We start from the raw sequence: 24,354 nt of genomic DNA, 5'->3' as shown, positions 1-24,354 counted from the left end.
TTGATATTCTGAGACCAGGTTGTGGATGACTTTGTGAGTTGTTGTTGTTAGTATTTTGAATTTTATTTGTTGGGTAAGTGGAAGCCAGTGGAGGGATTGGCAGAGAGGGGTGGAGGACACTAATTGGAGGCCTGTGGAGGGATTGGCAGAGAGGGGTGGAGGACACTGATTGGAGGCCAGTGGAGGGATTGGCAGAGAGGGGTGGAGGACACTAATTGGAGGCCTGTGGAGGGATTGGCAGAGAGGGGTGGAGGACACTAATTGGAGGCCTGTGGAGGGATTGGCAGAGAGGGGTGGAGGACACTGATTGGAGGCCAGTGGAGGGATTGGCAGAGAGGGGTGGAGGACACTGATTGGAGGCCAGTGGAGGGATTGGCAGAGAGGGGTGGAGGACACTGATTGGAGGCCAGTGGAGGAATTGGCAGAGAGGGGTGGATGACACTGAGTGGAGGTCAGTAGAGGGATTGGCAGAGAGGGGTGGAGGACACTGATTGGAGGTCAGTGGAGGGATTGGTAGAGAGGGGTGGAGGACACTGACTGGAGGTCAGTGGAGGGATTGGCAGAGAGGGGTGGAGGACACTGATTGGAGGTCAGTGGAGGGATTGGCAGAGAGGGGTGGAGGACACTGATTGTAGGTCAGTGGAGGGATTGGCAGAGAGGGGTGGAGGACACTGATTGGAGGCCAGTGGAGGGATTGGCAGAGAGGGGTGGAGGACACTGATTGGAGGTCAGTGGAGGGATTGGCAGAGAGGGGTGGAGGACACTGATTGGAGGCCAGTGGAGGGATTGGCAGAGAGGGGTAGCAGACACTGATTGGAGGCCAGTGGAGGGATTGGCAGAGAGGGGTAGCAGACACTGAACGGTTGGTAAGGGGGATGAGCCTGGCAGCAGCATTCATGATGGACTAGAGGAGGATCGCCTATGTAAAGCTAAGCCTGGGTTCACACATATGCGGTGCCGGAAACGCTGCAATTCCTGTGTATTTCCCTCACCGCATTGCAATCACACTGTGTTTTACAATCTGCTGTGGCTGTGTCAATTCAAAGCTAGTGACACCCCAAACGCACTAAGTTTGCCTGCACTGGATCACATGGTATAAAACGATCATGCAATCCGGTTCCAGTGCAGCTCAAAAAAAAGGTGCCTGCATGGTGTCTGTGCTACGCAGTGCGATTTGAACCCATTCAAAATGAAAGCGCTGAAATCACACAGCACAGAATTGCATAGGAATGCGGTGAGGTTCCGGTGCGATTTCACATGCGAGCTATAGTGTAAACCGGGGCTAAAAATCCATGAAAAACTATAGTACATTTCCACAGGGTGACAACACATCTGTGCACTTTCACTGTAGGACGAGCAGCGTTGTCACCCTGTTACAGGAAGTGGAATATTAATGGTTCTACAGGCAAGATCTAGAGGTGGGATCACTGGTGTCCACATTTATTAGGAAGGATATCCACAAGCTTGATGTTGAAGGTCCTTATCTAGGACCACCCCCTCTAGAGCTGTCAGATCTCACCAACAGAGTTCCTGAGGCTGGAATATCCGCTTTGGATTGACTGACCCTTTAATAAACCTTTGATGACAGCTTGCACGGGATGCGAGTCATGTGAGGGTGAGACTCCTTTAATTATCTGTACTGAGATGGCAAGGAATGATCTCTCTCAATTGCTCGCTCAGTACAGAATGATCGGTCTGATGAAATTCTGTGTATTCGACTTCAGAGGTTTATGATGTAGAGGGGCTTACAATCTAAGGTCCCTAACTCACATTCATACATACACATACTAGGGCCAATTTTAGACAGGAGCCAATTAACCTACCAGCATGTCTTTGGAGTGTGGGAGGAAACTGGAGTACCCAGAGGAAACCCACGCAGGCACAGGGAGAACATGCAAGCTCCAGGCAGGTGGTGCTGTGGTTGGGATTCAAACCAACGACTCGAGTACTGCCAGGGGGAAGTGCTAACCATTTAGCCTATGTGCTGCATATGCCAAAATTTTAAAAAATCATTTAAAGTGTACCTGTCTGAAGCCGACTATAGAAGGATTGAATCTCAGACAGTTCAGCAGAGGCGTCTGAGATTCATTCCATCTATGGGCAGGCTGGATGTACAGAAGTCGATCCATTGATTTGACTTTAGTACGATCAGAGTCGGATTTTTTTTCCATGTGATTACTGCTGGCGATTATAGCCCACCTGGAATAAAAATATATTTTAAGTATATTTTAAAAATATTCTTCCCAAATATATTGACCTATATTTGAAATACTACAATTTTGGCCATATTCAATATATTTCATATCTATGTGTTGAAATGAGTCATTACAAAATATATGAAAAATATTTTTAAAAATACATTTTCAAATATACTGTATGTCTTAAAAAATACATTTAATCTACATTTTTGAAATGCATTTACAAATATATGTAAAAGTATATACTGTATATACTGTATGCGTTTTTTATATATTAAAAAAAATATAAAAAATATTTCTAAAAATCAATTTTCAAATATATGTCTTTGAAAATACATTTAACCATTTCAATACCGGGCAGTTTTACCCCCTTCCTGCCCAGGCCAGTTTTCAGGTTTCAGCGCTCTGACACTTTGAATGACAATTGCGCGGTCATACAACATTGTACCCAAACTAAAATTTTATCATTTTCTTCACACAACTAGAGCTTTCTTTTGGTGGTATTTAATCACCGCTGGGGTTTTTATTTTTTGTTAAATTAACAAAAAAAGACCAAACATTTTGAAAAAAAAACACGTTTTTCTTTGTTTCTGTTATAAAAGTTTGCAAAGAAATAATTGTTCTTCATAAATTTAGGCCGAGATGTATTCTGCTACATGTCTTTGGTGAAAATAACCCAAATTAGGATGTATTTTTTAGTTTGTAGGAAAGTTATAGAGTTCACAAACTATGGTAAAAATCTGAATATTGATCAATCCTGAAGTACTGACAGCCAATCTAATTTCCTGAGGTCCAAGAATGTCAGAACAGTACAGATATCCCCCAAATGACCCCTTTTTGCAGAGTAGACAGGTCAACGTACTTCATAAGAGGCATGGTGAGTATTTTTTTTGTCATAATGTTTCGGAAAATGAAAACATTAAAAAAATTAGTTTCACTATTTTTTTTTACATACTGTCACCAGTGCAGTACAGCCTCATCATATAACTGGCATGGCGGTGATCAGGGACACTGACTGGTGACAGTATGAAAAAAAAATATATATATATTTTTTTATTATTTTTTATTAAATTTTTTTTCTTTTTTTAAGATTTTTTTTTCATATTTCACCATAGTAACATTGTACTACTTTGTGGAAGTGAACAGTATTTTTTTTTTTTTTACACAATATCTTATAGCAAAGAATTACTTTGCTATAAGCAATCATTTACATGAATGACATCGATTCATTCAGGTTTTTTTTTTTTTTTTGTGCTTAGCTGTGATTTGGCCACAGCTAATCATATGACATGTGCATGTGATCGCTGTGACCATTCACAGCTAGACACTAGTATACAATGGATGGCATGAATGAAGCCATCCATTGTATACTACTGTCATGTTACCTGCTGTGATTGGGCACACAGGTCAACGGGGGCCGATACTCAGATCTGTCATCGGCTGCGCGGCTCTGCAGGAGCGCAATCTGCGCATGTGCGGGAGGACGCCATATGGCGTCCACCCAGAACGCTGATGAGATTTGCCGACCGCCATTCGGCCATAGGGCGGGCGGAAAATGGTTAATCTACATTTTTGGAATGCATTTACAAATATATGTAGAAAATATATGTTAAAATTACTTTTTTTTTGTGCTAAAAAAATCTGAAGAATATATTTAAAAAATATATATTTTTTAAATATATGCTTTTAGGAAATGTATTTAAATTTAATTTTTTTTAAAATACATGTTAATATATATTAGCATAGGCCAATATATTGTAAATGTCACATATATAATTTTTTTTATAAATATATTGGAAATATATTTCTCTTCCATGTGGGAGCCCCCAGCAGTAATCATTTTGTTCTGCCAACGGGGAAGGCTCCCCGCCGGCTGAACACAATAGCGCTGCGGAAGGGATTCCCCCTTCAATACTGACTGTGTTGACGGGGGAATCAAGCGATTTTTCTTTCTTTCCAGGGATGAATGGGCACCAGCACTTACTTCTGATAGAAGAGGAATCCCTCTTCGAGTCCCCCCCCCCCCCCCCCGACCTCCAAAAGGACCCATAGAAAGCCAACTTTCTTGAAGATGGGAATTGTGTAGACTTAGACACAACTGACTAGGGCTCTATATTCATGCATGCACCATTAAAGATCTCATTTTTAATTCAAGCAGTGTAAGTACCTGATTGTGTCACACTATCAGCCCCCTGCGTCCTTGTACAACAGAGCTCAGACTGGGAGATGAAGATGCAGCAAAAGTAACCAATCAGTTGTGCTGTAGTGCACATGTGCTTAAAAGGAACATGCTGATAGAAGTAGAGTGGCACGGAGACAAATTTGTCAGTCGGCTGCTTCTCCTTTCACTGTCCAGGCACAGTCTGGGGGAGGGACAAGACCTGTATGTGCTACTGAACTGCAAAAAAACCTGAAAAATCGGGTCTCCTGCCCTGCTAAACTGTGTAGCAGAGCTGTGTAAATTTTAGGACCGCATGGACAGAAATACAAATTCTTTGTTCAAGTTAAACATCTCTCATATATGCATTTCATTTGTTTGCCTGGAGTTTGGCTTTAAGCATGGTGATAGGTTGCTTAGGCTTTGAGTGATGTCCTGTACGTTGGGGGGGGGGGGGGGGGGGGGAGTTAGCCTGTTTCTATGTACCGTGGTTAGGGTACACCAGGGAACTCCAGCAGTACTAGCGGAAAACTCCAATCTCCGGCTGTTGATTATTGGCAGTGGGAACAATTTTGAACCCCCTCCCCTGTCCCTGCTGACAACTTTCTAACGAGATTCTACAGATCTAAGGCCAACTTTACTCTTCTCTTCTAAATTAACTTACAAACCGCTCATCATGAGTAGATGTTTTTGATTTCTATATCATAACATAGTACAGGATGTCACACCCAATGTCCTGCTAAGCTATACATGAAGTATACTAACCATTACTCAGAGAGCATATAGACCAGCCTTTGTAAACCTTTTTACCATGGAGGAACCCTGGAAATCATTTTCAGGTCTCAGGGAACCCCCACTAAAATGATTAGACCTACAGCCCATTGTAAAGTGGTGTGATCAGTAGAGTGCAGAGAGTTTTAAATTAAAAGAGTAAAGAATGAGGTTACATACTACTCAAGAACCTCTGGGTTTCCTCCTGAATGAGGTTTACGTAATAGTCAGCCTCTGTGGTTCCTCCTAAATGAGGTCCACCTAATAGTTAACCTCTGGGATTCCTTCTGAATGGGGTTTACGTAGTGGTCAACCTCTGTGGTTCCTCCTAAATGAAGTCCACCTAATAGTTAACCTCTGGGATTCCTTCTGAATGGGGTTTACGTAGTGGTCAACCTCTGTGGTTCCTCCTAAATGAGGTCCACCTAATAGTTAACCTCTGGGATTCCTTCTGAATGTGGTTTACGTAGTGGTCAAACTCTGTGGTTCCTCCTAAATGAGGTCCACCTAATAGTTAACCTCTGGGATTCCTTCTGAATGGGGTTTACATAGTAGTCAACCTTTGTGGTTCCTCTTAAATGAGGTCCACCTAATAGTTAACCTCTGGAATTCCTTCTGAATGTGGTTTAGTAGTCAACTTCTGTGGTTCCTCCTAAATGAAGTCCACCTAATAGATAACCTCTGGGATTCCTCCTGAATGGGTTTTACTTAAAGCGGAACTTCACCCAAAAGGGGAAGTTCCACTTGTTAGCATCCTTCCCCCTCCTCTTTAACAATTGGAACTTTTTTTTTTTGTATTCTTTTTATTCAATTTTAAGGGCATTCCTTAATGGGCATTCCAAGGCTCAGTACTATATGTTCTCCATATGCCTGCATGGGTTTCCTCCGGGTGCTTCAATTTCCTCCCACACTCCATAGACATGCTGGGAGGTTAATTGGCTCCTGTCTAAATTGGCCCTAGTATGTGTATGTATGAATGTGAGTTAGGGACCTTAGATTGTACACCCCTTGAGGGTTAGGGACTGATGTGAATGTACAATATATATGTAAAGCGCTGCTTAAATTGACGGTGCTATATAAGTACCTGACATAAATAAATAAGTGTATGTGTGTATATATATATATATGTATAATAATAATATATATATCAGGGGTGGACTGACCATTTAGCTTCTTGGGCACTGCCCAAGGGCCCGGGGTCAGTAGGCTTTCATAGGCTTTTTTTGGGTGTGGTTTGAGTGTGGGTGAGGACACAGGGGCCCCATGATTTCCTATTGCCCGGGGGTCCCATGAGTTGTCAGTCCACCCCTGATATAAATATATATATATATATATATATACTGTATATGTATATAAAGGCATTATATTGTGCTTTAATTCTTCACCAAAAATCTCATACTACACATACACACACACATACACACATATATATATCTAGTATGAGATTTTTGGTGAAGAATTAAACTACAATATAATGCCTTTATTTTGTTTTAGCACACAAAGTTGTGTCATGTTCTTAGCAGCGCACACGCATTCGGCTATTTATCCTGTACAATGTGGCATGCATGTACTGCCTTTTGTTAATTAACAGCATTTACTGCTGTGAACCCACTAACTGTTATTCTCTGATCCTTTAACAGCTCGGCTGAGGCTTTATTTATTTATTTCAGGTACTAATATAGCGCCGTCAATTTACACAGCGCTTTACATATATATTGTACATTCACATCAGTCCCTAACCCTCAAGGGGCGTACAATCTAAGGTCCCTAACCCTCAAGGGGCGTACAATCTAAGGTCCCTAACCCTCAAGGGGCGTACAATCTACGGTCCCTAACCCTCAAGGTGTGTACAATCTACGGTCCCTAACCCTCAAGGTGTGTACAATCTAAGGTCCCTAACCCTCAAGGTGTGTACAATCTAAGGTCCCTAACCCTCAAGGGGCGTACAATCTAAGGTTCCTCACCCTCAAGGGGCGTACAATCTACGGTCCCTAACCCTCAAGGGGTGTACAATCTAGTAGTCATCAAATAGTCACTGGGGGGATATCGGAGGTGTCAATAAATTGAGCGACTGAAGGCTGGAACTGTCATACTGTAAGTAGAGAAGGACACACTGATAGGTAAGTGCTCTGGCCATTATGGTACAGGCTCACCCCCACACAGAATTTAGTTCCATTTTTATGCAAACCTCAACCCATGGCAAAAGGTTTGTTTTATTCCCCCTGCAGCATAGACCTTCCTATTGCTCCTTAACCACTCCATTCAGCCACTGGAGAAAATACCCAGTGCATCGGTGTATAGTAGTGAATGTACCACTCAGCATTGGGCAGCACTGGGCCAATCTCCAAGCTCCAATTATTACATGGGGTAGGTTCATAGCCCCCAGTAACCAATGACCTCAGTAGGTCATAGCTAACACAATGCAGCTTATTCTCCTCTGAGCAGCTGAATAGACCACCTGGGGAGTGAAGGTGAGTATGTGCTGCTAGGGTTGGAAGGAATAAATCAAAGCATGGAACTCATACCACGTGGTAGTACCAGCACTATTTTATGGGGTTCATTCATAGCCCTGTGTAACCTATGACTTCAGCAGCTCATAGCTTATAACATGTGGATTATCCTGCTCTGAGCAGCTGAACGGAGTCTCTGGAGAGTGAAGATGGGTATGTGCTGTTAGAAGTTGGAAGCTTTAAAGCAAAAATGTCCACTCTGAACTCTGGGCATAGCTCCCCATATGCCCCAACTAATTGCTGAATTTGTACAAAAAATTTAATCACAGTGGTTATCACTTCTGCCTGGCAGTACCAGGGTCATTGGTTCAAATCCCAACCATGGCACCACCTGCCTGGAGTTTGCATGTTCTCCCTGTGCCTTTGTGGGTTTCCTCCAGTTTCCTCCCACACTCCAAAGACAGGTGAATTGATTCCTGTCCAAATTGTCCCTAGTATGTGTATGTATGAATGTGAGTTAGGGACCTTAGATTGTACACCCCTTGAGGGTTAGGGACTGATGTGAATGTACAATATATATGTAAAGTGCTGTGTAAATTGACGGTGCTATATAAGTACCTGAAATAAATAAAATAAATCTCAAAATACTTCCCTAAGTCCTTGGTCGGCACAGTGGCTTAGTGGTTAGCACGTCTGCCTTGCAGTAAGTGGGTCATGGGTTCAATTCCGACCATGGCACCTCCTACATCAGTGTTTCTCAACTCCAGTCCTCATGGACCCCCAACAGGTCATGTTTTCAGGATTTCCCTCAGATGAAACAGCTGTGGTAATTACTAAGGCAGTGAAACTGATCAAATCACCTGTGCAAAATAATGGAAATCCTGAAAACATGACCTGTTGGGGGTCCATGAGGACTGGAGTTGAGAAACACTGTCCTACATGGAGTTTGCATGTTCTCCCTGTGCTTGTGTTTCCTCGGGGTACTCTGGTTTCCTCCCACACTCCAAAGACATGCTGGTAGGTTAATTGGCTCCTGTCTAAATTGTCCCTAGTATGTGTATGTATGAATGTGAGTTAGGGACCTTAGATTGTACGCCCCTTGAGGGTTAGGGACTGATGTGAATGTACAATATGTATGTAAAGTGCTGCGTAAATTGACAGCGCTATAGAAGTATCTGAAATAAATAATAAATATGATTCTCTGGGACCTGAGTTTTCTATCTTCCTTATTGTAAGGTAGGAGGGTCCTCCGTTGGGTGTTCACATCCATGCCTGGCTGATGGGCATACTTCATTTTGGCTTTGAGTTTAATTGGTTTAAAGAGAGTGCCAAAATCAATATCCTTGGGAGTCCAATGTCTTTATTGTTCAACTAGGGCCACACTATCCCCCTTTATCAGGGCTGGGTGATGTGGCAGAATGTTAAATGGACTTTGACCTAGAACACTTGGATTTCTCAACTGGAATGAATGTCCTCTCCTGGGGTGGGAGGAGGCTGTATGTGTGGTGAGCTGCTGAATACAGGCCAATTGGGCTTCAGTAATGGCCCTGTTTGCATTTTGATAGTACAAACAAATGGCCGCTGCCCCAGTCTATAACTGGCCTTCACAGCAAGGGGTACATGGAAGGGTGACGCATGTCTAACAAGAAAACTTCCCAGCTCAACTTACCTACCAACCTGCAACCAACTGAGTTTTCCTCTCTATTAGTTTGCATTAAAAACAGGGGTTAGACATGACCAGGGGCGGACTGACCATTTGGAAACTCGGGCACTGACCAAGGGCCCGGGCCAGTAGGGGGCCCCATGAGATGCCCCTGGTACCTTTTTCATAGGCTTTTTTGAGTTTGGGCAAGGACACAGGGGCCCCATGATCCCCTATTGCCCGGGGGCCCCATGAGTTGTCAGTCCGCCCCTGGACATGACAATCGGTTGGTAGCAGGCTGGTCAGTAAGTTGAGCTGGGAATTTTTCTTTTTATTGTTTGCATGTTTGATGACCTGTGCAAATCAATGTCCAGTGTGCCCCTCCACTACTACCTCTTAGACTTCCTTTTGGCTGTCCAGTGGCAGGATTCCCTCAATATCCAGAAGACTGCAGTGATGTGATGGTGTGACAAAGAGGTGACCAGCAGTCCAATACAAATTGCTGCACTAGGACCACCAGTTGTCACTCCTACAAATGGCACTGGCTGTTAACTGTTGAATGGGTGAGAGGGGGATGGGAGGGAGAAGAGCTTTGCCCAAAAATGGGCTTAAGATCAGTAATCTGGACACCTATACATGGTGATTTTGTCAGCCTTGGGGGAATGTGACCCCCTCCCCCACTTGTACATTCCAAAAGTGTCAGCACTAATTTTGTTCTCTGGCATCAGCATTGTATAGACTTTCTTGTAATTATTTCAACCTTTTCAAATAATAATTCATACAAGATTTATTATAACAGTTAATTCTCCTATTCCTTCCTCAGGCAGACATGTAATTAAAACTGATATATTTTTTTTTTTTTACAAAACGCGATCCGTGAGTGCAATGGCCCTTTAACCTGACACGGGTGGCCCCCCAAGCAACCATTTGCCCCTTTCCACCTGTGCCGCTAATAATAGATGTGTGTGCTTTGGGTAATTGGCCGCTGTCGCTGACAGAAATACGACGTAGCGTACAGATATGGCCCGATGTTATTTTAAGTGACGATGTGACAGCGACATATGGATTCGTATCTTCCCGTGTTCTGCTTTTTGTCATTGCATCTAATTAAAACCTGAAAACATAAGAAAGGATGTTTAGCTGCCACTGAATGTGAGTCTTTACTTTGTGCTCCCGACTTCTGAGCTCGCTGTCTTGTCAGTTACCTTCACGCTTTTCTGATCATACTTCTAAACAAATTAATATTAATCAAATAAGATACATCATTTCATAAACAAAACTTTATTAGTGTGGAAATGATTGAAAAGGAAAATTTAGTCATCTATGAATGTTGTCTAATTTCATTATCTCCTGTTTGCTTTCCATTACCAATAATTCCTCCCCATTCCCTTTTCATATTCTTTTTATCGCTCATCAATTTTCTTTATTCTTTTCCAGTATGCTTCCCTTTAAAGGAAGCTTGTGCCCATGAACTCGGACCGCTGCTTTCAGATTGTAATGGAAACCTGACCCTTTTTTTAGAGTGTCCCATTACCCTGAAAATGCAAGGATTCTTATTATGGAAACTAGATTTCACATAGTCACACTCCTTCCCTCCTCAAGTGTCCAGAACTTCTCTCCTCACCTCCCCACTACTAAGTGTGATGGAATCATTGGTGATTGGGAGCCATTTCCTTACCCTACAACTTTCCCTTACCAGTCATCACCTTCCATTCCTCTACTTTTTTTTTCCCTTACTAAACCTCACCTTACCTTTTCATTTCTGTTACCCTTCGTGGCCTTCCCTTACTCTCCCTCACCTTCCGTATTCCATCCACTTCCCCATCAAATTCCCCAAGCTTCATCACCCTTTCCCTTTCTGGTTGTCTGCCCTTTACTGGTCCCATACCCATCTTCATCCTCTTTTAATTTTCCTTTCCCTTAATCATTTTTCCTTTCCTTTGCTTTACTGTGCATCACCTTCTGTAAGCCTTCCCCTTTACCATCATCCCTTTCCCTTGACCTTCATCATCTTCCCCAACTTATCATCACCTTCCTGATTCCGGTCCCTTATTCTTCATCACTTTCTCTATTCTGGTCCCCTTCCCTTTATCACCCTCTTTGTTAGTTGTCTGTCCTCCATCACCTTCCCTTTACTGGTCCCATACCCATCTTCATCCTCTTTTCATTTTCCTTTCCCTTAATCACTTTTCCTTTCCCTTGCTTTACTGTGCTTCACCTTCTGTAAGCCTTCCCTTTTACCATCATCCTTTTCCCTTGACCTTCATCAACTTCCCCAACTTATCATCGCCTTCCTGATTCTGGTCCCTTATTCTTCATCACTTTCTGTATTCTGGTCCCCCACCCTTTATCACCCTTTCCCTTTGTTAGTTGTCTGTCCTCCATCACCTTCCCTTTACTGGTCTCATACCCATCTTCATCCTCTTTTCATTTTCCTTTCCCTTGATCATTTTTCCTTTCCCTTGCTTTACTGTGCATCACCTTCTGTAAGCCTTCCCCTTTACCATCATCCCTTTCCCTTGACCTTCATCATCTTCCCCAGCTTATCATTGTCTTCCTGATTCCGGTCCCTTATTCTTCATCACTTTCTCTATTCTGGTCCCCCATCCTTTATCACCCTTTCCCTTTTCTACTTGTCTGTCCTCCATCACCTTCCCTTTACTGGTCACCTACCCATCATCATCCTCTCTTTTCATTTTCCTTTCTCTTAAAGTATAACTAAAGGCAGAACTTTCTTTTAGTTTTGGATAGAGTGCAGAGGGATTAGAACCCCTCTCAGTTGTCATTGTTGTCTATGCATCCATTAAGGATATTCACCCCATCTATTTTTCCTGTTTATCACTGAAAGTGAATGTAAAAGAAAATACCAAACTTTAGGTTGTCCCCAGAAAAGTGTTAGAGGGGAAATCTTCCAATGGGGCACTATTTCTGGTGACCCAGGCATCCCCAAGGGATTCCCTTAATTTGTAGGGATTTTCTCTAACATTTTGTTTGGCTATGGGACAGGAAGTGAAGGAGATCTCTGCAATGGGACACAGATGGCAAAAAAATCTGATTGGTTATAACCCTCCCTTGCTCTATCAAAAATGGAAAAAAATTGTTTTGCCTATAGTTCTACTTTAGTCACATTTTCCTTTCCATTACTAATTCTCACCTTCACTTTTCATTTTCATTACCCTTCATCACCTTCCCATACTTTTCATCACCTTCTGTAATCCTTCCCCTTTGCCATCTTCCATTTCCCCTGACCTTCATCATCTTCCATTTCCCTTTATCACCTTCTCTATTGTAGTCATCTATTTTTCATTGCCTTCCCTGTTGTGATCCCTTATTCTTCATCACCTTCCCTTTTCTTGTTTCCCACCCCTTAGCACCCTTTTTGGTTGTCTACCCTTCATCACCTTTCCTTTAGTGGTCCTCCGCCCATTTTTATCCCTTCTTTTCATTTTCAATTCCCTTAATCACTTTTCCTTTCCTTGCTGAACATCACCTTCCCTTTTCATTACTTTCCATCCCCTTCTCACTGCCTTCCATTTTTCTTTACCCTTCATCCTTTACCATTAGTTTACCTTCCCTTCCCTTATCCTTTCCATTTATAATTTTCCCTTTCCCCTGAACTTTTCAATTTTAACATTCAAGTTTCGACTTCCATTATCCTTGTCTCCTTCCTTTACAATACGTCACCTCCCCTTACTGTTCATCAACTTTTTTCTTTACCGCACTGTGTCCCAAATTTCCTGCCCTCCTTGGGGTCCTGTTGGGTTCAAAGCATGGTGAAATCATTGCTGATTGGTAGCCCAGAGGAGAGGAAGGGTGCTTTTTCTAAAATAATGCACCCCAGTAACAGGCTGCTCTAAATAAACACCTAAATAGACATTGTTAATAATCCATTCTGGTAAAGTCACAGGGTCCCTTTAAAGGGTCTGTGTTGACAGTCTTTGGGCTTGGATTGATGGCATCAGGTTGACATCAGTTTTAGATCATTCAGAACTTGTTGACAGGCGCATTTGACTTGACCAAGGGTGAGCTTGGGTTCAGTCTAAACCCAGAAGGATCCTGCATCTGCTGTGTCAACAGGCTTTGGGCTTGAGTTGATGGCATCAGGTTGACCTCAGTTTTAGAAGATCATTCAGAACTCGTTGACAGGTGCATTTGACCTTATCAACGATGAGCTTGGGTTTAGTCTAAACCTGGAAGGAAGCTGCCAGTGCCAAGCCAAATGAGCTGCAGCCTGGACATTCCCACCCAGCAGCTGCAGGTCCAGAGATGATTGTCACATCATTGACCTAATATGGCCACATGGAAATGATAATGACACTGAGCCAATATGGCCATGGGACCATATTAGATCAATGGTGTTGCAAGCATTTCCACCCCTTTTTGTATGTGCAGCTGCGAGGCAGGGAATGCCCTTGTCACAGCTGCCGATTGGGCCAGAACCGACCACTTCCTTCACAGTTCGGTTGAAAATGAGTTCTGACCAAACCCAAGCCGATCCTTACTCTTCAAACTGCTTCAAACAGGTTTTGCATTCCCATAGACTTGTATTGAAATGCAAAATTTGACACGAGCCAAAGCCCACCGACACAGGCCTTAAAGCCCACCAAACCACTCACTTTCACAGCAGTCTCCTACAGATCCTTCCTTTGTTACAGTCACCACAAAATACCAGCGGTCAACTGGTGCCCAAGTTTACAGGGAGCAATGACATCACCCATCAATCATGTGATAGAGAGCTGCATCACAGGAGGAGGTCATTATGTTGCCCCATACCCAGAGGCTTTGACTATTTTGTGGATGAGCACTGTGAAGGTGACTATAACTGGGCCTGGGAATGGGAGTAATAGCCACTAAAGGTGAAAGAATCTCTTTAGGTTTGCATGCCAACATCTGCAGTGCCTTCAGCATGATCCCTTGGCAGCTGACTATAATCAGGAATAACACAGGTATGAAAGCCAAGTCCTATCTTGCCTGTAGTCAGTAGATGCTTCCTCCACACACACTTGTGGTTTGAGACTTTTATTTTATTTCAGGTTAATATATCTTTGACCCCTGCAGTTTCTGCCACCTTTGACAGATTGACATCTCGACACACGTGGCATTTGCTTGCGGGGTTGCAATGCTAAGGTTGCATGGGAATGTAATTCCAGATCCTGCATTTATTGTATATCACATTCCTGTAGACGTAGCGGCACAATCCTCCCCCACCCCAACTGCTGCCTCTAACAGGAAATGCCTGGAAACAATCACAGGATCGAAATGATGATAAAACGTGGCATGAAACATTTTCAAAATAACACAAAATCAGTTATTCGTGAGTGGGGTCTAAGAAACAAGATGTTGCTTTTATACTGTGGCCAGGCTTCAGCTTATTATTTCCTCTTAATTTTGTTATTTTCTCCTTCTTTCTCCCTCACCCTGTTATTTCAACCCTAAACCTAGTCTTTTCTATCCATTTAACTTGTTACCTTTATTCATCTTCTTTTTTTCTGGTCCCCTACTCTTTGTCATATTCCCTGTTCCAGCTCCAAACCCTTCAGCACGTCCTCAATTATGGTCCTCTATTCTTCATAGCCTTCTCTATTCAGGTCCCCTACCCTTCACCACCTTCCCTATTCTGGTCTCCTACCCTTCATCATCTTTCTTTTTCAGGTTCCCTACCCTTCATAATCTTCCCTTTCAGGTTCCCTACCCTTCATCACGTTTCCTATTCTGGTCCCCTACACTTCATCACATTTCCTATTCTGATCCCCTACACTTCATCACATTTCCTATTCTGATCCCCTATACTTCATCACATTTCCTATTCTGGTCCCCTACACTTCATCACATTTCCTATTCTGATCCCCTATACTGCATCACATTTCCTATTCTGGTCCCCTACACTTCATCACGTTTCCTATTCTGGTCCCCTACACTTCATCACATTTCCTATTCTGATCCCCTATACTTCATCACATTTCCTATTCTGGTCCCCTACACTTCATCACGTTTCCTATTCTGGTCCCCTACACTTCATAACATTTCCTATTCTGGTCCCCTACACTTCATCACGTTTCCTATTCTGGTCTCCTACCCTTCATTATCTTCCCTTTTCAGGTTCCCTACCCTTCATCACCTTCCCTTTTCAGGTTCCCTACCCTTCATCACCTTCCCTTTTCAGGTTCCCTACCCTTCATCACGTTTCCTATTCTGGTCCCCTACACTTCATCACTTTTCCTATTCTGGTCCCCTACACTTCATCACATTTCCTATTCTGGTTCCCTACACTTCATCACATTTCCTATTCTGGTCCCCTACACTTCATCACATTTCCTATTCTGGTCCCCTACACTTCATCACTTTTCCTATTCTGGTCCCCTACACTTCATCACATTTCCTATTCTGGTTCCCTACACTTCATCACATTTCCTATTCTGGTCCCCTACACTTCATCACATTTCCTATTCTGGTCCCCTACACTTCATTACCTTTCTTATTCTGGTCCCCTACACTTCATCACGTTTCCTATTCTGGTCCCCTACACTTCATCACCTATATTTGGCACACAACAAATATCATCTTCTCTATGCTAGTTCCCTGCTTTTCAAGTCCTTCCCTAATCTGGTCCCCTTTTTTCATTATCTTCCCCTTACTTTACTTTTCTGGTTCCCCAACCTTTATCACCTTTTCTTTTCTAGTCCCCTATACTTGAAAATCCCCCATTTTCATTTTCCTTTCCCCAATCACTTTTACTTTCCCTTACTGAACCTCATTTTTCTTTTTTCATGTTCATTATTGTTCATCGCCTTCCATTACTCTACATCACCTTCCGTAATTCTTCCCTGTTATCATTCTCCCTTTCCCTTGACCTTCATCATCTTCCTTTATCCTCTATCACCTTCCTTATTCTTGGCCACTACCTTCATCGCCTTCCATATTCCGGTCCCCTGTTCTTCATTACCTTCTCTGCTTCCGGTTCCCTAACCTTTGTCACATTTTTATTATCCCTTCTTTTTATTTTCCTTTTCCTTAATCACTTTTCCTTTCCCTTACTAAATCGCAACTTCCCTTTTTCATTTTTGTTACCCTTCATCACCTGCCCTTACTCTACATCTCCTTCCATAATCCTTCACCATTATCATGTTCCCTTTACCATGACCTTCATCATTTTTTATTACCCTGTATCACCTTCTCTATTCTATTCCTGTTCTTTTCATCGCTTTCCCTATTGTGACTCCCTATTCTTCATCACCTCTCCTTTTCTGGTTCCCCAACTTTTATTACCCTTTCTTTACTGGTTCCCTACCGTTCATCACCTTCCCTTTTATTTTCTAGTCCCCTACTCTTAATCATCACCTTCACGTTTTTGGTTCCCAACATGTGTATCACCATTTTATTTCACCTTCTATTTTCTTTTCTGGTCCCCACCCTTAATCATCCTCCATTTTAATTTTCCTTTCCCCTAATCACTTTTACTTTCCCTTACTGAACCTCACTTTCTTTTTTCATTGTTCATACTCTTCCCTTACTCTAGATTACCTTTCGTATTCCCTTCTTGCTATCATTCTCCCTTTCCCTTGACCTTCATCATCTTCCATTATCGTGTATCGCTTTCCCTATTCTTAGCCCCTACCTTTCATCACCTTCCCTACTCTGGTCCCCTATTCTTTTGGTTCCACACCCTTTATCATCCTTTCTTTTCTGGTTCCTACCCTTTATCACCATCCCTTTTCTTTTCTGGTCTCCAACCCTTAATCATCTCCCCTTTACATTTCCCTTTACCTGAATCGCTTTTGCTGATTTTCCAGTACTGAACCTCACCTTCCCTTTTCATTTTTGTTACCCTACATCGCCTTTCCTTACTCTACATCACCTTCCGTAATTCTTCCCTGTTATCACCTTCCGTAATTCTTCCCTGTTATCACCGTCCGTAATACTTCCCTGTTATCACCGTCCGTAATTCTTCCCTGTTATCACCGTCCGTAATTCTTCCCTGTTATCATTCTCCCTTGACCTTCATCATCTTCCATTATCATGTATCACCTTCCCTATTCCTAGCCCCTACCTTTCATCACCTTCCCTATTCCAGTTCCCTATTCATCATCTCCTTTTCTGATTCTGATTCCCTAACCATTATCAATTTTTTATTATCCTTTGTAATTTTACTTTCCCTTGCTGAATCTTTCCTTCCCTTTTATGTTTTCTTTGGCATTCATCACCTCACCTTACCATTCAACACTTTACCTTAATCTAAATCACCTTCAGTTATCCTTTCCATTTATCATCTTCTCTTTCTCTACAGACCCATCAACTTTCATTATCCTTTATAACCTTTTTTTTTTCCATTCACCACCTTCCCTTACTATCCATTGTCTTCCCTTATTCATTGACCTTTGTCACCTTCTGTTTCCCTGCCAAGCTGTCCAATCAGCAGGAGCTTGGCTGATTTCAAAGCTGTACGTTGGACATGGCAGGGGTCAGGCCTCCGCAGAGAGACCTCGTGTAATACTGTGGTGCAGGGGCGGACTGACCATTTGGAAACTCGGGCACTGCCCGAGGGCCCGGGGTCAGTAGGGGGTCCCATGAGATGCCCCTGGTACCTTTTTCATAGGCTTTTTTGAGTTTGGGCAAGGACACAGGGGCCCCATGATTCCCTATTGCCCAGGGGCCCCATGAGTTGTCAGTCCGCCCCTGCTGTGGTGCTCTAGGCTTTCAATGGTTGAAACCAGCATCCAGAAGGTGACATATTGCCATCGAGCCTCCTATCAAATGTCATCTATGATTGCTTTTCAGAGGAACCATGTTAGCGGCAAGTGTAAATGTTCAAATTTTGCCTGATGATGCACTTCAAGTGAGAAATGTTGATCATGAAGCGCGTCAGTGTATGAATGAATTGAACTGGATTTCATGCATCCATTCTTTTTTTTATTTCCACCAACAGAGACTACAGGGTGAAAAGAACCCCATGGATATCAACAAAGCCCTTGAAGAGTTGTTTAGAGTAATTCTGGCTGAGACCTGCATGTTAGAGCGGAGTCCGAACCAGTGCCGAAAATGCGCTGTGGTGGGGAATTCGGGGAATCTTAAAGAATCACACTACGGACCAGACATTGACTCCCACGACTTTGTATTCAGGTGAGATAGCCGACCTTACAGGGTTTTATGAATTCCTGCCACCCCCGTAGATTTGTTCCAATCCCTCCAGGACATGTTTACACTTTCATTCCACTTCTCCTGCATAGGAGTGGGCTGAGAGTCTGATCCTTGGATATTGACAATGTCTGTTCTTTGTTTCTTGTTACTGTGGACCATGCTCCCCTGTGCGCGGCATTTACTGCATGTGGAATCTAAGGGGTAGCTGGTGTTCTGCTAGGTGGCCCCTTGTAGGAGTTTGGAGAAGGGTTGGTGCTGGAAGCCAGGAAACCAGATCATGGAAGAGGCACGAGGTATAGAGCATATGGAGGCAGGAGTGAGGCAGGAGCCTGCAGGTGCAGAGATGACACTGGTGAGGCTCAGACTGTGAATGCAGTTGGGGTGCAGTAGAGCCTTAGCTGTAGCAGAGTGTTTAGATGTAGCTGAGATACATGGGGGAAGCAAGTGTGGTAGAGATGCAGCAGAATCTGTAGGTGCTGCTGGGGTGCAGTGGAGCTGTGGGTGAGTACAATGAAGATGCAGCAGAGTCTGTGGGTGTAGCTGAGATGCAGCAGAGTCTGTAGATGCTGCTGGGGTGAAGTGGAGCTGCGGGTGTGTGCAGTGCAGATAAGCAGAGTCTGTGGATGCTGCTGGGGTGCAGTGGAGCTGCAGGTGAGTGTAGTGAAGATGCAGCCGAGTCTGCGGGTGCTGCTGGGGTGCAGTTGAGCGGAGAGTGAGTACAGTGAAGATGCAGCTGGGGCTATGGGTGCTGCTGGGGGCAGTGGGGCTGCAGGTGAGTGTAGTGAAGATGCAGCCAAGTCTGTGGGTGCTGCTGGGGTGCAGTTGAGCTGCAGGGGAGTGTAGTGAACATGCAGCCAAGTCTGTGGGTGCTGCTGGGATGCAGTGGAGCTGCGGGTGAGTACAGTGAAGATGCAGCTGAGTCTGTTGGTGCTGCTGGGATGCAGTGGAGCTGCGGGGGAGTGGAGTGAAGATGCAGCTGAGTCTGTGGGTGCTGCTGGGATGCAGTGGAGCTGCGGGGGAGTGGAGTGAAGATGCAACTGAGTCTGTGGGTGCTGCTGGGGTGCAGTGGAGCTGTGGGAGAGTACAGTGAAGATGCAGCCGAGTCTGTGGGTGCTGCTGGGGTTCAGTGGAGCTGCGGGTGTGTACAGTGAAGATGCAGCCGAGTCTGTGGGTGCTACTGGGGTGCAGTGGAGCTGTGGGTGTGTACAATGAAGATGCAGCCGAGTCTGTGGGTGCTGCAAGGGTGCAGTGGAGCTGTGGGAGAGTACAGTGAAGATGCAGCTGAGTCTGTGGGTGCTGCTGGGGTGCAGTGGAACTGCAGGGGAGTACAGTGAAGATTCAGCCAAGTCTGTGGGGTGCAGTGGAGCTGCGGGGGAGTACAGTGAAGATGCAGCTGAGTCTGTGGGTGCTGCTGGGTGGCAGTGGAGCTGCGGGTGATTACAATGAAGATGCAACCAAGTCTGTGGGTGTTGCTGGGGTGCAGTGGAGCTGCAGGTGAGTACAGTGAAGATGCAGCCGAGTCTGTGGGTGCTGCTGGGGTGCAGTGGAGCTGCAGGTGAGTACAGTGAAGATGCAGCCAAGTCTGTGGGTGCTGCTGGGGTGCAGTGGAGCTGCGGGTGAGTACAGTGAAGAATGCAGCTGAGTCTGTGGGTGCTGCTGGGGTGCAGGAGAGCTGTGGGAGAGTACAGTGAAGATTGAGCCGAGTCTGTGGGTGCTGTGGGGTGCAGTGGAGCTGCGGGAAATTACAGTGAAGATGCAGCCAAGTCTGTGGGGTGCAGTGGAGCTGCGGATGAGCACAGTGAAGATGTAGCTGAGTCTGTGGGTGCTGCTGGGGTGCAGTGGAGCTGCGGGTGAGTACAGTGAAGATGCATCCGAGTCTGTGGGTGCTGCTGGGGTGCAGTGGAGCTGTGGGTGAGTACAGTGAAGATGTAGCCGCATCTCTGGGTGCTGCTGGGGTGAAGATGCAGCCAAGTCTGTGCGGTGCAGTGGAGCTGCTGGTGTGTGCAGTGAAGATGCAGCTGAGTCTGTGGGGTGCAGTGGAGCTGCGGGTGTTTACAGTGAAGATAAGCAGAGTCTGTGGGTGCTGCTGGGGTGCAGTGGAGCTGTGGGGGAGTACAGTGAAGATGCAGCCAAGTCTGTGGGGTGCAGTGGAGCTGCAGGTGTGTACAGTGATGATGCGGCCGAGTCTGTGGGGTGCAGTGGAGCTGCGGGTGTGTACAGTGATGATGCAGCCGAGTCTGTGGGGTGCAGTGGAGCTGCGGGTGTGTACGGTGAAGATGCAGCCGAGTCTGTGGGGTGCAGTGGAGCTGCGGGTGTGTACGGTGATGATGCAGCCGAGTCTGTGGGGTGCAGTGGAGCTGCGGGTATGTGCAGTGAAGATGCAGCCGAGTCTGTGGGGTGCAGTGGAGCTGCGGGTGTGTACAGTGAAGATGCAGCCGAGTCTGTGGGGTGCAGTGAAGATGCAGCCAAGTCTGTGGGCTGCAGCCGAGTCTGTGGGGTGCAGTGGAGCTGCGGGTGTGTACAGTGAAGATGCAGCTGAGTCTGTGTGGGTGCAGTGGAGCTGCGGGTGTGTACAGTGAAGATGCAGCTGAGTCTGTGGGGTGCAGTGGAGCTGCGGGTATGTGCAGTGAAGATGCAGCCGAGTCTGTGGGGTGCAGTGGAGCTGCGGGTATGTGCAGTGAAGATGCAGCCGAGTCTGTGGGTGTAGCAGAGATGCAGGTGGGCTGCATGTGCAGCAGAGATGCAGAAGAGGTGTGAGGTGGAGCGGGTGCTGCAGGACTAAGGTCCAGGTACAGTGGGCACTAGGCTGCGGGTTCTAAGGTGAATATCTTCCGTAGCTCAGGGATGCGCAAGCCCACCTCATTTCCTGGCCGGAGAACATCTACCATCATCATCTAGCCCTCTTTCCTCCCAGCCTGATTGTCCCTGGCCCGCCCCTTTTTATTCATTGGACTTCCGTTCTGTCAGTCTTGGAGACACAGCATCACATGTGGGTGTTACGCAGGGCAGTCAGAAGCCTGACTAGCAAAGGCCACTCCCCCAGACTGACACCCACTAATCAAGGCATTTTGATATTTGCATAACTCCTCCCAAGATGCAGCCCACTGCTGGTATCAGGGCTGAGGCTCTTGAGAGCAGTACTGAGGATAGGTGCTGTGAAGCCCCTCACACTAGACACTATCTGCCTGAATTGCCTACAGAAGCACAGAGACCCAGTGATATCACTCCTATGAGAACAATAAGAATACAAAGCTTTCAGGGGGTTCTAACCTTCCCCTAACTAGAGAGAGAGAGAGTGCTCTCATCGCTGTGCCTCTTCTGCAGATGTTGTCACCAGAACAGGATGTCAGGGGAAATTGCTACAAAGAACAGTAAAAATAAAGGTTCTATCAACAAAAAAATGTTTTGTCTGGAGATGATGGGATATGAAGCTATTGTACATTGCTTGTAACGTTCCCATTGGTGTCCCCCAGGATGAATCACGCCCCCACTGCCAAGTTCGAGAAGGACGTGGGGAATAAAACCACGCATCATTTTGTGTACCCGGAGAGTGTCCGTGACCTGGCTGATAATGTCAGCATGATCCTGATCCCCTTCAAGACTCTGGACCTGCAGTGGGTGGTCAGTGCGCTCACTACTGGAACCATCAACTTGTAAGTCACAACTTTCGTTTTATCTATGACTTCCTATTATTTAGTTGTCAAGGGATCTGCCAGCTGTAGAGCCTCTGGTATTGGCCTGATGAATGAATGAATGAAGACAAGTCGACACCTTGTGCACATCCTGTGTCTTATACTATATTGCCCAAAGTATTGGTCGGCCTGCCTTTACACACACATGAACTTTAATGGCATCCCAGTCTTAGTCCGTAGGGTTCAATATTGAGTTGGCCCCGCCCTTTGCAGCTATAACAGCTTCAACTCTTCTGGGAAGGCCGTCCACAAGGTTTAGGAGGGTGTCTATGGGAAGGTTTGACCATTCTTCCAGAAGCACATTTGTCAGGTCAGGCACTGATGTCGGGGGAGGGGGCCTGGCTCACAGTCTCCGCTCTAATTCATCCCAAAGGTGTTCTATCAGTTCGAGGTCAGAACTCTTTGCAGGCCAGTCAAGTTCCTCCACCCCAAACTGGCTCCTCCATGTCTTTATGGACCTTGCTTTGTGCACTGGTGTGCAGTCATGTTGGAACAGGAAGGGGCCATCACCAACCTGTTCCCACAAAGTTGGGAGCATAAAATTGTCCAAAATGTCTTGGTATGCTGACGCCTTAACTGGAACTAGGGGGCCAATCCCAACCCCTGAAAACACCCCCACACCATAATCCCCCCTCCGCCAAACTTTACACTTAACACAATTCAGTCAGGCAAGTACCGTTCTCCTGGCAACTGCCAAACCCAGAGATGTCCATCGAATTGCCAGACATAGAAGCATGATTCATCACTCCAGAGAACACGTCTCCCCTGCTCTAGAATCCCGTGGCGGCGTGCTTTACACCACTGCATCCGACGCTTTGCATTGCACTTGATGATGTAAGGCTTGGATGCAGCTGCTCGGCCATAGAAACCCATTCCATGAAGCTCTCTACGCAATGTTGTTGCTCTAATCTGAAGGCCACACCAAGTTTGGAGGTCTTTAGCTATTGTCTCTGCAGACAGTTGGTGACTTCTGCGCACTGTGCGCTTCAGCATGCGCTGACCCGGCTCTGTCATTTTACGTGGCCTACCACTTCGTGGCTGAGTTGCTGTTGTTCCCAGTTGCTTCCACTTTGTTCTAATCCCACTAACAGTTGACCGTGGAATATTTAGTAGCCAGGAAATGTCACAGATGGACTTATTGCCCAGGTGACAACCTATCACGGGACCACGCTTGGAGTCACTGAGCTCCTGAGAGCGACCCATTCTTTCACCAATGTTTGTAGAAGCAGTCTGCATGCCTAGGGGCTTGATTGTATACACTTGTGACCATGGAGGGGATTGGAACACCTGAATCCTGTGATTTGGAGGGCGGGCCCAATACATTTGGCAATATAGTGTATCTACAGGCTGTAAAGAGGCTGATTTGAAGACAAATGCAGGCCACAGATGGGTCGAATTCCGAACAAATTTTCTTTAGAAAATCGGAAATTTTGTGCATTTTGTAATCCAATGGTGCCACCATTGATTTCGAAGTGCGACCAACCAAGCCTTCACTTTCACCTCCTCTTGCTACAGAAATTAATTTTTGTGGCCAAGAATTCTCTTTTCTTTCCAGGTCACAGCTCACACTCATTTATTTCTCAATTACGATTCTCCCATCATTGATTAGAAATTTCATCGTCTTTCAAAAAATTTCCAACATGCCCGACCACTCAAATTTGATGGTCACATGCAAATCGTCCGTTTCTGTAACCCACTAATGGTGCGAAATACGAATGAAAATTCTTAGAAAAGGTTTTCGAATGAAAATTCTTTCAGAATTCGACCTGTGTATGGCCGGCTTGACATGGGTACTTTGGTGTCAATTTAAAGCAGAATTCCAGTGTGAATCTATGCACCCATCCCCCCTTTCCCTAGTGGCCCATGGACCTCTACTTTAAAAAAACAGTTTTCCAAATACCTTAAAGCCCAACTCCAGGGAAACTTAAAAAGTGCTCATTAGGGGTCGGAAATTTACTTACACTGATCATCTAAGCTGCTAGACTGGTCCCTGCAGTGTCTCAAACACTCCAGAGGTATAAGGTTCTGACATCACCGCGACCAATTCAGGGTCCATAGCCCTGCAATGGGCGTGATGATGCTAAGTGACAGTCCACCGCCAGAGCCTAAGGTGCGCTATGTGGCAAGGGAGTTGAGGATCAAATAACTGTCCGCTAGACTAAATGAGCAGTCGGCCACAGCAGGCACAGCTTCACTACAAGGGGTAATTATCAGTTTTCCCAGAGTTGGGCTTTAAAAGTCTTAAACTGCAATCATGTGACCCATGCACTCATTCTATACTTTAGAGGGAGGAGCTAAATGGGGGTCT

The 24,354-nt window shown here is 45.2% G+C and overlaps 1 protein-coding gene across 1 annotated transcript in view; it reads left to right on the top strand.

Annotated features, from left to right (window-relative positions):
- The window catches only part of ST3GAL1 (ST3 beta-galactoside alpha-2,3-sialyltransferase 1), a 243,742-nt gene that overhangs the window by 176,929 nt on the left and 42,459 nt on the right, over positions 1–24,354 (top strand). Inside the window, exons 4-5 of the mRNA XM_089685950.1 lie at positions 18,143–18,336; positions 21,828–22,007. Of these exons, the coding sequence (XP_089542076.1) occupies positions 18,143–18,336; positions 21,828–22,007 (374 nt within the window). The remainder of the gene's footprint in view (positions 1–18,142; positions 18,337–21,827; positions 22,008–24,354) is intronic.

This window comes from Staurois parvus, unplaced genomic scaffold, assembly GCF_062004578.1.
Source record: "Staurois parvus isolate SC_StPar_1 unplaced genomic scaffold, SC_StPar_1.0 ptg000389l, whole genome shotgun sequence".
Lineage (NCBI taxonomy): Eukaryota > Metazoa > Chordata > Amphibia > Anura > Ranidae > Staurois > Staurois parvus.
This window is presented reverse-complemented; position numbering and strand designations above follow the sequence as displayed.